The sequence below is a fragment of the Mobula hypostoma genome (assembly GCF_963921235.1).
Source record: "Mobula hypostoma chromosome X1 unlocalized genomic scaffold, sMobHyp1.1 SUPER_X1_unloc_4, whole genome shotgun sequence".
NCBI lineage: Eukaryota > Metazoa > Chordata > Chondrichthyes > Myliobatiformes > Myliobatidae > Mobula > Mobula hypostoma.
Window position 1 is genome coordinate 110,368 of NW_026948168.1, and position 17,952 is coordinate 128,319.

The 17,952-nt window shown below is 47.5% G+C and overlaps 1 protein-coding gene across 1 annotated transcript in view; it reads right to left on the reverse strand.

Annotated features, from left to right (window-relative positions):
• The window catches only part of dctn2 (dynactin 2 (p50)), a 36,610-nt gene extending 20,304 nt beyond the window's left edge, over positions 1-16,306 (reverse strand). Inside the window, exons 1-2 of the mRNA XM_063039275.1 lie at positions 16,125-16,306; positions 9,871-9,939 (exon numbers count right to left, since the gene is read on the reverse strand). Of these exons, the coding sequence (XP_062895345.1) occupies positions 9,871-9,939; positions 16,125-16,160 (105 nt within the window). The 5' untranslated portion in view covers positions 16,161-16,306. The remainder of the gene's footprint in view (positions 1-9,870; positions 9,940-16,124) is intronic.
• Between the last annotated feature and the right edge of the window lie 1,646 nt (positions 16,307-17,952).

The following is a 17,952-nucleotide window of genomic DNA, read 5'->3' on the forward strand; positions in this document are numbered from 1 at the left end:
CCTTAAATCATGCCCTCTACTTTTAGACTTCCCTACTCTAGGGAAAAGTCTGTGACCATGAGTGGATGGTCAGGAGACATTCCAGATTTGACAGTCCATTTCCCTACTGTACTGAGTGAAATTAACCCTCGTGGGATGTCTGGGAGGGTGGGACTGTTCCATTGGGAGGGAATGACTAGGTTGGAGGATTTGGAGGAACAAGAGGCAACATGGTTGGAGTTTCAGGTTCTGGGAGGGGGTGCTGCGTGGGGACTGGAGTGGGTGGGTGGTGAGTGGGTATCTCCCCTGGTAGAGGGATTCCAGAACAGAGGGAACAGGAAGCAGGGACATGATTTCAGCACAATGGAACAATTCCTCACCAGCAAACTGGGAGTACTCCACCACGAACACACTGTGAACATACTGTGCAGCTGCCCATGACTGTGGCTGAATTACACGCCTGTATCTACTGTGCCAACCAACACAACTCTAATCACACCTCAGTATAGCAACTTTGCTCTACAATGGACTTTGGTTTTCTGTTCTAGACATTAGAGAGACTGCAGTTATTGGAAATCTAGGGCCACACACACAAAACACTGGAGAACCTCAGTGACTCAGGCAACATCTGTGGAGGGAAACGGATAGTTGATGTTTCGGGCCAAAACCCTTCATAGGGACTGGAAAGAAAAGAGGCAAAAAGCCAGAATAAAAAGGTGGGGAGTAGGGGTAGGGGAAGGAGCATGAGCTGACTGGTGATGGATGAATCCAAGTGAGGGGAGGAAGGCAGGTAGTGGTGGAGAAGGGGGGAAGTGGGAATGATGTGAGAAGCTAGGAAGTGATCGGTGGAGGAGGCAACAGGCTGACGAAGGTGGAATCTAAAAGGAAAGGACAGTGGACCATGGAATAAAGCGAAGGAGGTGGGAATCAGAGGAAGAGAGGTGTAGGGGAAGGGCAGGTCATGAGAGTGGGGGATAAGAAAGAGAAGTGGTGAAGAAGTTGGAGGAATGAGGAAAAACAAAAGGAGGGGTGGGGAACAGAAGAGAGTGGTTACTGGAAGTTAAAGAAATTGAAGTAGATGCCGTCAGTTTAAGATGGAATATGAGATGTTGCTCCTCCAATCTACATCTGGCCTCAACATGGCAGTATATGAGGCTATGGATAGACATGTCAATGTGGGAATGAGAAGTAGAATTCAAATGGCCTGCCACCAAAAGGGAGATCCTGGCTGTTATGGCCGATGGGGACAAGGGTGTCTTTTGTTCTAATTGCATACTTTCTTGTAAAAATTATGTACCATTTACTGTATTTTGAAGTTATGCTTTACTTGCAAATCATAATCACAAGAGATTCTGCAGATGCTGTAAATCCTGACCAACATACACAAAATGCTGGAAGAACTCAGCAAGTCAGGCTCAACCGAAAACACAGATTGTGTATTCCTCTCCACAGATGCTGCCTGACTCACTGAGTTCCTCCAGCATTTTGTGTGTGCTCATTGCAAATGTTTATCTGATGCTATGTTCCTGCGATGTTGCTGTAAGTAAGTCTTTCACCGCATCTTACACATGATTATAACCTCGACAGCTTGGGAGCTGAGCACTTTGTCGAGCAAATCCTGACCTAGTTGGGACAAGTGTGTGAGTCTGGGGCGGCGTACAGTGGAGAGACAACGCAGTGCAAGGAGTAAGAGGGAGGGCACGAGATAATGAAAAAATGTAAGCCCTGAGATGGATGTCTGTTTCAGCAGAGGGGGAAACATATAAGGGCAGCTCCTTGGGTCATGGATATTTGCAGGGCAAGTCTGAGAACCAGCTCTTAAGACATGGAGAGACACGAGACTGCAGATGCTGGAATCTGGAGCATCCCACAAAGGAGCTGAGGGAGCATAGCAAGTCGGGCAGCATCTGTGGACAGGGCAATGGAAAGTCAATATTTCAGATCGAGACCCTTCATCTGGAGTGAGGGAGTACAAGGGAAGAGCTGGTATGAAATGGTGGAGAGAAGGGGTGATGCGAAATCAGGCAGGTAGTAGGCGGGTTCTGGTGGGGAGGGATGGAAAGCAGTGATAGATTGATGGAGGAGGAATGGGTGGAGATAAGGACAAAGGCCAGGGGGTGAAGCTGCAGAGAGTTGTGGACTCTGTCCAGTACATCACGGACACATCCCTCCCTCCTCACCATCGGTAGTGTCTACAGGAGGTGCTGCCTCCAAAAAGCAACGTCCATCATCAGAGATCCCCACCATCCGGGCCATCCCATCTTCTCACAGCTCCCATCGGGCAGGAGGTACAGAAGCCTGAAGTCCCACACCACCAGGTTCAGGAACAGCTACTTCCCTTCAATCATTCAGTTCCTGAACCAGCCAGTACAACCCTCATCACCACCTCAGTACAGCAACACCGTGATCATTTTGATCACTTTGCACTACAATGGACTTCCGTGGTTTTTTTTGTTCTGGTTGTGTTTACTCGGAGTATACAAGTTGGGAGGTCATGTTAGAGTTGTACAAGACATTGGGGAGGCCATACTTGGAATATTGGGTTCAATTTTGGTCACCCTGCTATATGAAAGACATCATTGAGCTGGAAAGTGGGCAGAGATTCAGAATGTTGCCAGGACTGGAAGGCTGGAGTTAGAGGGAGAGGTTGGCCAGGCTGGGACATTATTCAATGGAGCACAGGAGACTGTGAGGTGACCCTAGAGGTGTATAAAGTAATGAGGGGGCAGATAGGGTGAATGTACATAGGGTTGGTGAATCAAGAACTAGAGAACACAGGGAAGAGATTTAATAGGAACCTGGGGGACAACTTTTCACCCAGAGGGTGGTCAATATATGGAACGAGCTGCCAGAGGAAATGGTTGAGGCAGGTACATTAACGATATTTAAAATACACTTGGACAGGTACATGGATAGAAAAGTTTAGAGGATATGGGACAAACATGGGCAAATGAGACTGGCTTAGATGGGAATCTTGGTCAGCATGGACCAACTGAGCTGAAGGGCCTGTTTCTGTGCTATATGACTCTGTGCTTCAATAGTATAAATTGGGAAGTCTGAGACACAGTGGCATTAACCTATACATTATTAACTGACCAAGTGAATTGCTCATTGAGATACTTACACAGTTAACCCTAACAGACATAAACCAGACTTGAGTTCACAAAATTGCCCTCCACAACCGTAAGCACCCCTGCAATCCAATACTTGAGTCTGGTTTTCCACAGGGGTGTGGGAATATCAGGCCAAGTTCCTACTGTCACTCGAACAGGGAAAGGGCTGGTCATGGGAAAGGTCTCAGCAGTGAACAAGAGGGAAATTTCCCATTGACAATCAATTTGGTACAGTTGCCGCTTGTGAGGCTCTATAATCAATGGTGGGAGGGCAGTTACTTTAATTCATTGTCCCATTGCTTGAGTGGAGGTAAGACTGGGCTCACTCAGCACAATTTCCCTCAATCCCTATTCCTTTTGGGAGTTTTCCACTCCCCTTGTACGTAGAGTCGTACAGCGTGGAGGATGGCCCATACCGACCAAGGTTCCCATCTAAGCCAGTCTCATTCGCCTGCGCTTGGCCCACATCCCTCCAAACCTTCCCTTTCCACGTCCTCGCGACTTTTAAATGTTCTTTATGTACGTTCCTCAACCTCTAGCAGCTCCTTCCACATATCCATCACCATCATATCCCCCTCACCTTATACCTGTGCCCTTCTACCTGTAGTCTTTGACTCCCATACTAACCTGGGGAAAAAAAAGAGTAATATCATTCCTTTTTATTTATGCCTCTCTGATTTTATAAACATCTCAAAGGACACCCCTCGGCCTCCCATACTTCATGGAAAAAGCCCCAGTTTATCATTATAACTCAAGCCCTCTAATCCAGCTAACATCCTTGTAAATCCTTCCTGCCCCTTTCCACTTTACTGACATAGCTGTGACTTTGCCAACACCTTGCATACCTGTAACATGACTTCCCAACTCCTGCACTCAGTGCACTGGCTGAAAGCCAGCATGCCAAACACCTCCTTCACTAACCTGTGTCACCACCTTCAAGTAACTATGTACCTGTACTGCTAAGAGCCTCTGTTGCAAAATCACAAGGGCCCTACCGTGAACTGTGTATGTCAGAAACAGGAAATTCTTCTCTCAACTCAACCCATGCCATTATCAGACCATTGCTAAGTTTACTGCTGTCACCTTCCTTTACTCAGTGTGTTGAATCTCTCTCTCTCTCACACGCACACACACAGCTTGTTCTCTCCCTCCGGCAACGTTGCTTTGGTTCCAGGGTGAGGTTCTATCCACCACAAGGGGGTAAAACACAGTTTGGACACAATAGACACAGCACACTGGATCTGCATGCAGGATACAAGACAAAAGCATGCAAGGGAAATGCAAGCAGTTGAAAAAAAAGCTCTTACTTGAGCAAACTAGCGTCCAGGCAAAGGATGTTCGGTAGGGAAAGCATTTTCAGGAAAAACTCAGGTCAGTGCGGTGCACGAAAGAAATGGTGCAGATCAGATACATTCTCTCCATCTCAATAATGGGGAAACAGGTCGTGGTAGTGGGGGGGGGGTTGTTGTAAAGGAGGGAGGGATGAATGTGAATGGATTACGGTGGAGGTCAGCTGGGGATGTTTATTTCTAACAGACCCACATCCCACAAACCAGCCCCCAAGTCTGTAAACACTTAAATTCAAAAACCATTCCAAAATTAACAGAATCCAAAGCACCAGCAAAGCAGTCGTGAATATGACAACATAGTGGCATCCAGAAGTGCGCCAGGGAAAGTGAGGCTCCGCCGATGTTTTATCAGAGTATAGCATTCAGTTCTGGTCTCCCCATTACAGGAAGGGTGTGGGGGCTTTGGAGAGGCTGCAGAATAGGTTCACCAGGATGCTGCCTGGATTAGAGAGCGTGGGCTATAAGGAGAGGCTGGACAAACTTGGTTTGTTTTCTCTGGAGTAGGGGAGGCTGAGGGAGGTTTATGAGAAGACATAGACAGAATAGACTGCCAGCAACCTCATCTCCGGATTGAAATGTCTAATACCAGTGTGCATGCATTTATGGTGAGGAGGGGTAAGTTTAAAGGAGCTGTTTGGGGCAAGTTTTTGTTTTACACAGAGAACGGTGGGCGCCTGGAATGTGCTGCCAGGGATGGTGGTTTAAACAGCATTTAGGCAGGCACATAAACAGGCAAGGAATGGAGGGATACAGACCAGGTGAAGGCAGATGCAGTTAGTTTGGATTGGCATAATGGATCAGCTCAGATTTGGCAGGGCTGAAGGGGCTGTTCTTGTGCTGTACTGTCCTGAACCCATATTTCTTGATTCCCTTCATATCCAACATTTGCCCTGAAAACACTCAAGACTGAGCCTGAAATTGATGAAAGAAATGCTCTCAATATCAGTCCCAGATATTCAAAGAATGGGTCCCCTGATTCTACACATACCAGCTGGGGGAACGCCAATCTCCCCTGTCAAGTTCCAATCAGCTCTCATCTTCAGAAAACCAGTGAGTGAGTCATACAATGTGGAAACTAGCCCTTCAGCCCAACTCATTCATTCCAACCAAGCCAGTCCCATTTGCCCACATTTGGCCCATATCCCTCTAAACCTTTCCTATCCATGTACCTGTCCAAGTGGCTTTTCTGCACTGTAATTGTACACACCTCTACCAGCTTGTTCCACATACTGACCCCCCTCAGCTTAAGGAAGCTGCTCCCCAGGACCCCTTTAAGTCTTTCTCCTCTCAACTTAAATCCGTGCTCTCTAGACTCCCTGACTTTGGGGGAAAAACAAAGTTACCATCCAAATTATCGATGGCCCTTGTGATTTTATAAACCCCAATAAGGGTCACCTCTCACCCCCCCAGAGCCTGTTTCCATGCTGTCTAATTCTCTGAATCTATGAATCACAAGTAACAGGAGACCATTCAGCCCTTTTGAGCCTGTCCTAGCATTCAAGGAGGTTGTGGCTGATCCCATTCCCACAGTGGGGCACAGGAGGGTACTGAGGATGTTGTGGGGGTTAAATGGGTGGTGGGAAGAGAGAGGTACCTCATCGTGCCAGATCATCACCTGCAGCCATTGGGACAGGAGGGAGGCAGGCGGGAGCAATAAACAGAGAGAGAGAAGTTGGAAGAAGGGAGGGACCATTCAAAGACAGAGCAGAAGAAACAAAATGGCCACAACATTTCCAACCCCCAAGCAACACTCCTGACCACACTGCGGAGCTAGAGTGACTCAGGAATTCTGCCCATGAAAGCTTGTGGGTGTGGGAGAGGAAAGTCGGGGGTGCTTGGTGAGAGGCAGCAGGGAAGAGGTGGGTCAGGGACACAGGGGAGCCCCTTGACTGCTCCTTCATTCAGCACGGCTATGGTTGATCCTCTCCTCACCCCCCAATGCTTCTGTGCCTCGAGATCCACCTCCCTCCTCCTCAGGTGGCATCGGTGACTGGGCCTCCAGAGCCCTGTCTGGTGGTGAATGTCCCAGTTTCACCACATACCTCCCTTAGAATAGTTAAGGAAATATAGGGATTCCAGAGCCCAGGACACACTCAGTAGAAAGAGAGGAAGCAGAGAGCGGAAGACATGGCCGGCTTGGAAAAGTGAGTGCAGTTCCAGTTGCCCTGCTAGAGGAAGGATGTCATTAAGCTGTGAGGGTGCAGAAAAGGTCTATGAGGATGTTACCAGGACTGGAGGGATTGGATTACATGGAGAGGCTGGGTAGGGTGGGAGTATTTTCTCTGGACCACAAGTTTGCGTCCTGATAGAACAAAGACCACCGCAGCACAGTACAGGCCCTTCAGCTCATGATGTTACATCGACCTTCTAATCTGCTCTAAGATCTTTTTCTATCATCCATATGCCTATCTAAAATTTTCTTAAATGCCCCTAATTTATCTGCCTCCACCACCTCCCCTGACAGGGCACTACACCACTCCGTGTGTAAAATAACCTATCTCTGTCACCCTCCTATACTTACCTCCAATCACTCTAAAATTATGCCCCTGCATTTCATAGAGATGCAAAATTACATTTTAGAGAGGTATATAAAATAAGATCCTTTTCCCCAGCTAGGGGAGTCTAAAAGGGGCATAAAGGAAAATTTAAGGGTGATCCAAGGATCAAGATTTTAAACTCATAGGGTGGAGGGTATATGCAATGAGCTGCTTAAGGAATCAAAGTTGTGGACACAGCTCAGCACATCACGGAAACCAGCCTCCCCGCCATGGACTCTGTCTACACTTCTCACTGCTCAGTGAAACAGCCAGAATAATAAAAACTCCACCCACCCCAGACATCCTCTCTTCTCCCCCTCTCCCATCGGGCAGAAGATACAAAAGCCTGAAAGCTCACACCACCAGGCTGAAGGACAGATTCTATCCTGTTGTTACGAATGAATAGTCCCCTTGTAAAATCAGATGGACTCTTCACCTGACAATCTACCTCATTATGACCTTGCACCTTAATGTCTGCCTGCACTGCACTATCCCTATAACTGTGACACTTCATTTTGTATTCCGTTATTGCTTTCTCCTTGTACTGCTTTGATGTACTGATGTGGTGAAGTGATCTGTGTGAATAGCATGCAGAACAAAGATTTTCACATGTGACAATAATAAACCAATTTACCAATTTAGAGGCAAGTGCAAATATGATGTTTAAAAGCCATTTGGCCAGGTACATGGATAGGAAAAGTTTGAAGGGATATTGGTCAGACACAAGTAAATGCTACTAACCCAATCACTAGAGTTTAGCAACACAATGACCACTCTGCACGTTGATCACCTTGCACTAACATTTTTTGATTTAATTGTGTTCTTTTTTGTAAAACCTGAGTTTATGTTTAATTTATGTTTATTTTTTGAGAATGTTATCTCTCTGATGCTATGTGCCTGTGATGCTGTTGTAAGTAAGCTTTTCATTACACTGGTTCATATATGTAATTGAGCAAGTGACAATAAATTCTACTTTGACTAACTCAGGAGTGCATATTGGTTGGCATGGATGGGTTGGGCCAAAAGATCTGCTTTCTATCCTGTATCACTCCTCCACCTCTCCCACTCCCTTCCAGCATCCTGAACAACAGGCATAATGGTGAATGTACGGGAGCCAGCCAATACTAAAGGGTGTGCATTTAAGGTGAGAGGGGGTAAGTTCAAAAGAAATGAATGGGGCAAGTATTATTTTCACACAGAGTGCCTGGGATGTGCTGCCAAGGGTGGCTGTGGAGGCAGATATGATAGAGGCATTTAAGGGGCTCCTGGATAGGCATATGAACATGCAGAGAATGGAGGGATACGGACAGTGTGCAGGCAGAAAGGATTAGTTAAGTTAGGCATTTAATTGCTAGTGTAGCACAACACTGTGCTCCGAAGGGCCTGTTTCTGTGTTGTACAGTTCTGCAGTTTAGTAATAGGGCAGGACTGAGAGAATCGTTGAAGGTATTGGCAAGGAGTACTGTGTACAGCTTTCATCCCTTTCTGTAAGAAAGGAGCTACTGGCATTGGAGGCAGTCCAAGGGAAACTCACCAGCACAATTCCTGGGTCTAGAGGGTTGTTCCCTCAGGAGGAGCGAGACGGTCCGGTTTTGTATCCTAGGGAGTGTGGAGGAATGAAGGATGATTTTATTCCAACATCTCAGATTCTAAGGGAAGGTAACAGGGGAGATGTGGAGATATAGCACTGTGCAAATGACTTAGGCACATTTATAGCTGGGGTGCCTAAGACTTTCACACAGTATTATATTTGTCGATGTGAAGTGAAGAGCAAGCTTGTAAAGGATGTTGGGAATGGTGAGGATGGAGCATCGTGGGAGGGGTGTGCGACAGAGAAGATGTGCTGGGATGGGACGTAGAACAGGTGCAGACACACCCAACACTGAGACACTAGGCAAGGTCATTTGATTCCAAGCAATCTGTTTATTGATCATTAGAGACTGTCCCTCTGGTGATTCCCACTCACTCCCTCCCCTCTCCCTTCCCCTTTTCCCAACCATGATTCCCCTCTCCCTGCTCCCTTCCCACTCTCAGTCCACAATAGAGACCCATATCAGAATCAGGTTTATCAGCACTCACATATCATGAAATTTGCTTTTCTTTTCCAGCAGCAGTACAGTGCAATACATAAAATTACTACAGTACTGAGCAAAAGTCTTAGGCACCCTAGCTGTGTACATGTGCCTAAGACTTTAACACAGGACTGTATTTCTCGCAGTGGAGAGTTTCAAACAAGAGGAACAGTTACAGACTTGGGGGGAGGGTGCATGCGTGGGGGGGGGCGACTTCTCTCAGAGGGAGGGAATCTCTGGAATTCTCTGCCCGTAAGGGGGTGGAGCTGAAATCATTGGTGGAGGAGGGGTAGGATTAAAACAGATGGGAGATAAATGTTTGAAACACCAGGGGTTGGGTGGGGATCGCGGTCTGTGAGGAACTGAGATGGAAAAGGTGATGAGGGAAGATTAGTCACGATTGTGTTGAATGGTGGGGCAGGACAAGAGTTCTGAATCCTGCTCCATTTTCAAGAGGAATAAAGTGAAGCATTCAAACAACAATCTGCATCTCCAAGCCGAACAAAACAGAGTAACACACTGTTGTAAGGAGCTCAGTGGGAGCTGTGCAATGCAGCAGATGATCCCGAGTCTTTGCCTTTGCTGCTCCCTCCTCCCCATCCACCAGAAATCCCTGCTAGTTCTGGCTAAAGGAGCAAAAGTCAAGTTGGCCAGATGGGGGAAGAGAGGTGGGTTTTTGCTGGGGGGGGGAGGGGAGGGCTGGGAGGGAGAGTCATTGGTCGGAAAGGAGCACTACACTGTTCAGTCAGAATTACATGAGCACGCACACACACGCATACACGCGAATGGAGACAGAAGCCCGTAGGTCTGCTGATCTTACCGCTTCAAACTGTGCCTGGTCATCCTCCGGGAGGTCAGCCGTCTCGTAAATGTCGGGCTCGTTGAAGGCCTGGAAGGCAAAACAGGATAGGGGTTCAGGTCAAAGGCTTTACTCTTTTACGAGACTTTCCCACCAACAGACCACAATCAGTATGGATTGGCAGCAACACCTCCGCCACGATTACTCTCAACCCTGGTACTCCACAGGGCTGTGTCCTCAGCCCCCTCTGAAACCCCCTGTACCCTCATGTCTGTGTGACCAGGTCCTGCTCCAACTACATCTACAAGTTTGCAGTTGGTAAGACCGTAACGGGTTGTATCTCAAATAACTTAACGTGGAGTCAGAGTACAGTAAGGAGACAGAGAGCTTACTGACATAGTGTCATGACGATAACCTTTCTCTCAAGGTCAACAAAACAAAAGAACTGACTTCAGGAAAGGGACAAGTCCACATGCTCTTGTCTACATCAACAAGTGTTGAGGCTGACAGCTTCAAGTTCCTAGGAGTGAACATCACCATTTGCCTATCCTGGTCCAACCACATAGGCATCACAGCCAAGAAAGCTCACCAATGTCTCTAATTCCTCAGGAGGTCAAAGAAACTCAGCATGTCCCTGTTGACCCTTACCAATTTTTATTGATGCACTTTAGAAAGCATCCTATCTGGATGCACAACGTTTGGTGTGGCAACTGCTCTGCCTGTGGCCACAAGAGACCGCAGAGAGTTGTGGACACAGCTCAGCACATCACAGAAACCAGCCTCCCCTCCACGGACTCTGTCTACACTTATCACTGTCTCAGTGAAGCAGCCAGAATAATCAAAGCCCCACACACACCGGACATTCTCTCTTCTTCCCTCTCACATCGGGCAGAAGATACAAAAGCCTGAAAGCTCACACCACCATGCTCAAGGACAGATTCTACCCCACTGTGATCAGACTCTTGAACAGTTCCCTAGTACGATAAGATGGACTCTTAACCTCACAATCTACCTTGTTATGATGCTGCACTTTATTGTCTACCTGCACTGCACTCTTTTAGAAGCTTTTATACTTTATTCTGCATTTTGTTGTTGTTTTACCTTGTTCTACCTCAATGCACTGTGTAATGATCTGATCTGTGTGAACAGTGTGGAAGGCAAGTTTTTCCACTGTATCTCAGTACGTGTGACAATAATAAGCCAATATCAATACCAAATACCATATCCTCCCCCACCAAGCGCCAACCACGCTCACTCAGAGAAGTCAGACAGCAGGGAAACAAGCCCTTTGTCTCACTAAGTCCATGCCAACCATCGCCCACCCATCCACACTGATCCTATTTTATTTCCATCATCTACCCCCAGAACCCACCCTCACCTGCACACACAGCAGGGGGAACCACTCATAGCCGCTGATTAATCCACCATCCCCACCAAGTTGTTGGAATGTGGGAGGGAACCAGAGCACCTGGACAAAACCCATGGGATAACAGAGAACCTGCAAACTGCGCACGTGTACACACACACACACTCTCACACACACACACACACACTCACACAGTGCTGGAGGTCAAGTTTCTGCAGCTGGAAGGCAGGAGTTCTACCCATCCACCCATCACCTCTCTGTCACCATTCTCACTCTCCTCTGTCTATCACCACCTCTCCCCTCACCTGGATCCATCGGTTACCCACCAGATCTAGTTCTAAAGTTCCTCCCATCTTTTTTTTATTCTGGCAATCTCCCCTTTATCTTTCAGTTGAAATGAAGGATCAGATGAAATGTTGACTGTCCATTTCCATGACTTGCTGAACTGTAGAGTCATACAGCACGGAAACAGGCCTGTGGCCCAACTGGTCCATACTGACGAATATTTCTATCTTTTCTGGTCCCGCTTGCCTGTGTTTGGCCCATATCTCCTTCCTATCTACATACCTGTCCAAGTACCTTTTAAATGTTGTTTATGTATCTGTCTCAACCACATCCTCTGGCAGCTCGTTTCATACATGGACAACCCTCTAGGTGAAAAAAATCTCCCCTCAGGCTCCTATTAAATCTCTCCCCTATCAGCCTAAACGTATGCCCTCTAGTTCTCATTCCTCAGTGCTGGTGAAGACTGTGTGCATTTGCTGTATATAATCCCACCCAAACTCTCTCTATAACTCAGTCCCTTGATGCCCCTGGCAACATTCTCATAAACCTCCTCTGCACTCTTTCCACCTGGACTCTGTCCAGTGTTTTGCATGTTGCTTCAGGTTCCAGTCTGTTGTGTCTGTGCCACGAGATAGCAGACAGGCAAGTGGGACCAGAGGGATTTGTGATTTTCCAAACATGCCAATATTATGGGAAATGCCAACACGTTATTCGAGACAGGGAGGGAGAAGCCAGGAGACTGTAAGCCTGAGCCAGCTAAACATCAGCCTGAGGAGCTTTTACTGGAATTGATGTTCGGGGATGGGATGGCTGAAAAACATGAGCTGATCTGAGCAGAGATTGGTGGGCCTCTCGCATGATTTCAACAGCTCTGCTCAAAACAGAGACAGAGCACCTAATATCACAGAAACATGGCAACAACCTCTCCTGTCACTAGCAGTGGTGCTGAGGTTGACAGGGATGAAAGCTTCAGAACTCTAGGAGTGAACATCATCGATAGTCCAACAACATAGAGAGCACAGCCAAAAGAGCTCACCAGCACCTCTACTTCCTCAAGAGGCTAAAGGAATTTGACATGACCCCATTGAGCCTCATCAATTTCTGGAGATGCACCTATCCAGATGCATTACAGCCTGGTGCGGTAACTGCTCTGCCCAAGACCGCAAGAAACCACAGAATTGTGGACACGACTCAGCACATCACAAAAACCAGCCTCCCTTCCATGGACTCTGTCTACACTTTTCACTGCCTCAGTGAACACAATCAGCCAACACAATCAAAGTCCCCACCCATCCCAGAGATTCTGGAAGATACAAAAGCCTGAAAACAGGTAACACCAGGGTCAAGGACAGATTTTACTGCTGTTACATGACTCTTGTACTTTTGACTTCACAATCTACCTCGTTATGGCCCCTGCACCTTATTGTCTATCTGTACTATACTTTCTTTATAACTGTAACACTACATTATGATATTGCTTTACTCTTCTGCTACCATCAATGGACTTAATTATAGAGTCACATTCCCAGTTATACAGCAAGGTAACTGGCCCTCCGACCCACATCCCTCTAAACCTCTTACCCATTTTCCTATCCTGGAGTCTTTTACCTGTTAAAAGTTTACCTGCTTCTATCACCTTCTTTGGCAGCTCTTTCCATATACTCACCACCCTATGTGTGAAAAATCTGCCCTAAGATCACATCTAAATTTCTCCCCTCTCATCCTGAACCTGTGCCCTCTAGTTCCCGGCTCCACCGCCCTGGCATGCAACAACAAAAGCTATTCGTAGCTCGGCACAAGTGAGAATAAAGGACCCTTGGAAAGAGTGTCATGAAAAGTGCCGTGCAAATTCATGATCTTTCTTTTCCAAGGTCAGGTTAAACTTGGACAGGCAGACAATGTCAAAGTGTAGTGGACTTGTGCTTCAACCGTGCAGTGAGGTGCTTTAAGTGTTTAACTAGCCCTGCCTCTCACTGATCTTTTCCCTGCGGTCAAAATGTTTGATAGTTCAGGGCATTCATTTAAAATGAGCGAAAGTTCGAAGGAGATATGCAGGGCAAGTTTTCATTTTATACATAGAGTGGTGGATACCTGGGAATGCACTACCTATTGTTAACATGTAGGGTCGCCTGGAGCCAGTCATACAGAACAGAAACAGGCCCTTTGGCCCACAGAGTCTGTGCCGGCAATAACACACTCACTTACACTGATCCCATTCATTTCCTGCCAGAATCTACCCTTCAGCAACACACAGCAGCCACCAACCCTACAAGTGGTTGAGATGTGGGAGGAGACTGGAGGCCCCAGGAGACAGACACACACACACACTCAGACACAGGCAGAGGTCGGGATCAAACCCAGGTTTTTGGAGCTTTACCCACTGCGCAACATGAAGACGATGCCAAGGAAGAGGGCTTCAGGGACAAGTACATTCACCTGATCCCACTATCCACTTAACCAGTCTGACCCAAAGCTCGTGAGGGCTCTCTCGAGTACAATACAAGGCCTTGAATTAACACAATGACTCAGCATTCACAATCCATAATTCTAAAGGTTCACACCAGAGAAGAAATTCCTGTTCAAGGTCCCTTTATTGATTCAGTGTTTGGTAGGTTTCAATGAAATGCCCCTCATTTTTCTAAACTCCAGTGAGTACAGGCCCAGAGTCATCAAATGCGGCTTTTCATTGCTGGGATCATTCTCGTGAACCCCCTCTGGACCCTCTCCAATGCCAGCACCTCCTTTTTGAGGCATGGGGCCCAAAACTGCTCACAACACTCCAAATGTCTTCTGACCAATACCTTATAAACCTTTTCCACTTCTCCATTCTCTGCAGCACATGAGGCCATTTGGCCCATTGGGTGTATGCTGGCTGGGGGGAGGCATGTTCTCTCTGGTTTCTTTGAGATGATGTTTGTTCCTCTCTGAACCAGCTGAACATAAAATAAAATCTGGCTGTTGATCACACTGTTGCTCATGGGCTAATTGGCAGCTGTGTTTCCTACATCCGAGCAGTGAGACGTCAGGTCTCTGCAGCATCTGCTCCCTGCTCCAGTAAGTAATGGCTGAACTGTTCCCCCAGGAGCTCAGATTTCTGGCACCTTCAGCAAATTCCCTGTCATTTACGTCAGTGATAATAAACCCAATTCTGATGTAGTAAAGTGATGGGACCAATAAAATGAGAGGCAGCCCCTACCAGCAGATCAGTGTAAGAGACAGGAGTCACAAGATGATGTGAACAAGTTCAGCCAGGAAGATGAAACTGTCGGTGAAGGGGAACAGGTTAGGTCTTTGCTGCAGAAGAAAGCAGAGGGCTTTCAGGCCTTCCTAATGAGGGAACAGGGGTAGTTAAAGACTGAATGTCCACGGTGGAGAATAAGTGGTGAGGACCAGGAAATTGGAAGTTGTGCAGGGCAAGCAAGGTGAGGAAGGGCAAAGGAGAAGTTTGGGGCAGGTGGTCAAGAGCAAGCAGAAACAAATGGACCATAGGACAGATCCTGTTTGTGGATCATGATTGAAGTGGGAAGTGTGGAGTAGGGGTAGGATTGGGCTGGAGGCCATGGAGAGGAGATCTCCTGATGTGAGCTGCGGCAGAGCTGGAGAAGGTGGTGTGGTGTTCGCTGGTTTGGTCACAGTAAAAGCAGTAAGTATAGGAGGTATCCAAAAGCTGTTGTCCAGCTTCTGCAAGGTCTCATACAAGAAGATGTCAGGTGAGTGACCAAAGTCTCCAGTTTTGAGTAAAATCCCTCATGGAGTCACAGAGCATAGAAACAGGCCCTTCAGTCCAGCCATGTACACACTGTCATCAAGAACCCATCAGATAGAAGCTGGGGTGACACAGAAACATAGCGGCTATCATAACACTACTGTGGTGCCCATGACCTGGGTTCAATTCTGCCACAGTTTGGAAGTTCTCCCCATGACTGCATAGGTTTCCTCCCACATTTCAAATACATACGGTTTTGGCCAAAACATTGACCATTTATTCCTCTCCATAGATGCTGCCTGCCTGGCCTCATTTTGTGTGTGTTGCTCCGGAACACGAGGGGCAGGAGCGGGACAAATTATTGCATAGAAGTGAGTGGAACTGATGCCAGCTCAATCAATGCCCATTCTTGAATGGAAGAGGAAGGTATCGAATTAGCGGGAGGGAGCAGAGGACCAATCACTACCCAGTCTTGAGCAGAAGGGGTGGTACTGAAGGTGAGTGGCAGGGGGCAAAACCAATTATTGAATCGATAGGAGAGGGCATTCAAGGGGCGGGGCTACGACCTTGCCGTCTCAGGTAGGTGGGGCGTCTCCTCTAAACCAGGTAGGTGACGGGTGGATCCCGCTCTCTTACCCAGGTAGGGCTCGACCAGATGCCTGCGGAGGGGTTTGTCCAGAGGGTGGGAGTGGGATCGGCCAAGGGAGAAATGGGGGCGGCCGGGCGCGGACGCAGGCGCAGTTCAATAGGACAGTTCTCGGAGCAGCGACGAGGAGGCGTGCCCAGGCAAGATCGGCGCCGCCGCCGAGCCCATAACGTCATCGCCCGGCGGAGGTCCAACAGTAGCGCCAGGGTGTGGTGCTACACTGGAAGCTTCTTGCAACCTCTCTTCGCTTCCTCCCCTCCCCCGCTACTTACGATGCCCGGCAGGTTGGCATATTTCGGGTCTGCCATGCTTCTTTTCCAGTCGTTGGAGCCGAATAAGATAAATAATAAATATGGATTAAGTCTATGGGCGGGTGACTTCGCCTCTTCCTTCTGCACAGCGACGACAGCAGCCGGTTCCAAAGACCGACTGCTCTCGCGCGATCTCTGGCTCCGCCCCGGGTGGCGCGTGTGACGTTGCCGCTGGCGATGCATGACGCAGGCTGGGAATTGTAGTTAGGCGTCTCCTCTCCCTGCGTTTCTCAAGCTCCAACCCAGCTTCTTGGATTAGTGACAAAGTACCAGACATCGCCGCCCAAGAAGTGTCTGGCTTTGACCCTGGCCCATAAGGCGTTGAATCAGTATCAGGTTTATCGTTACTGACTTACAGAACGTAAAAGTTGTATTTTTCCGGCAGCAGTACTGTGCAAACTGTATTATAAAGTCAAAAAGTAGAGTTTATTGTTAAATACACAAGTACATGTGTGCACAGGTGCAATAGAAACGAACTTGCAGCAGTATCAGATATAAAACATTCAAAAGAGACGGGGGAAAAAACAAATCATATTCAGTCCTGAAAACAACAGGAATTCTGCAGATGCTGGAAATTCAAGCAACATACATCAAAGTTGCTGGTGAACACAGCAGGCCAGGCAGCATCTATAGGAAGAGGTGCAGTCGACGTTTCAGGCCGAGACCCTTCGTCAGATGAAGGGTTTCGGCCTGAAATGTCGTCTGTACTCTTTTTCCATAGATGCTGCCTGACCTGCTGAGTTCCCCCAGCATTTTGTGCGTGTTGCTTTGGATTTCCACCATCTGCAGATTTTCTCTTCTTTGTGAAAACAATTTATATGCATGTTTTAGAACAAAAAAAAATCCATTGTAATGCAAAGTGTATAGCGGGATCTTTGGTTCCAAATCAGAATCAGGTTTATTTCCACTAATGTGTAGTGAAATGTATTGTTTTCTGGCAGCAATACAGTGCAAGACATAGAAAAACATAGAGCACAGGAGGCTAAGGGGTGACCTTACAAAGGTGTATGAAACCATAGGGTGAATGTGCAGTCTTTTCCCCAGGATTGGGATACCAAGAATTGGATGGCACAGGTTTAAAGTGAGAGGAGAGAAATTTAATCGGGACCCGAGGGACAACTTTTTTATACAAAAGATGATATCTATGTGGAACAAACTGCCAGAAAGTGGTTGAGGCAGGTACAACAACAATTTTGAAAACACACTTGGGCATGTACATGGATTAAAAAAAGGTTTAGAGGGATATGGGCCAAACACAGGCAGATGGAGATAGTTTAGGTGGGCACCTTCCTCAGCACAGACAAGTTGGGCTAAAGGGCCTGTTTCTGTGCTGTACATAGGATGTCCCTCACAAATCCTATACGCTTATGCTTATAATCACCTCAACTTTCTCCACCAGTGTATCCGGACACTGCAAGTGATGGGGGCAGCCCCACCTCCTCTGGGTCCGCCAGAGAAAGCAGGATCTCCCAGTGGCCACACATTTTAATTCCACTTTCCATTCCCATTCTGACATGTCTATCCACGGCCTCCTCTACTGTAAAGATGAGGCCACACTCAGGTTGGAGAAACAATACCTTATATTCCATCTGGGTAGCCTCCAACCTGATGGCATGAACATCGATTTCTCGAACTTCTAGTAATGCCCCCTCTTCACTATCCTCTTTTCCCTCTCTTACCTTATCCTGTTGCCTGCCCATTATCTCTCTCTAGTGCTCCTCCCCCCTTTTCTTTCTTCCATGGCCTTCTGTCTTTTTCTATCAGATTCCCCCTTCTCCAGTCCTGTATC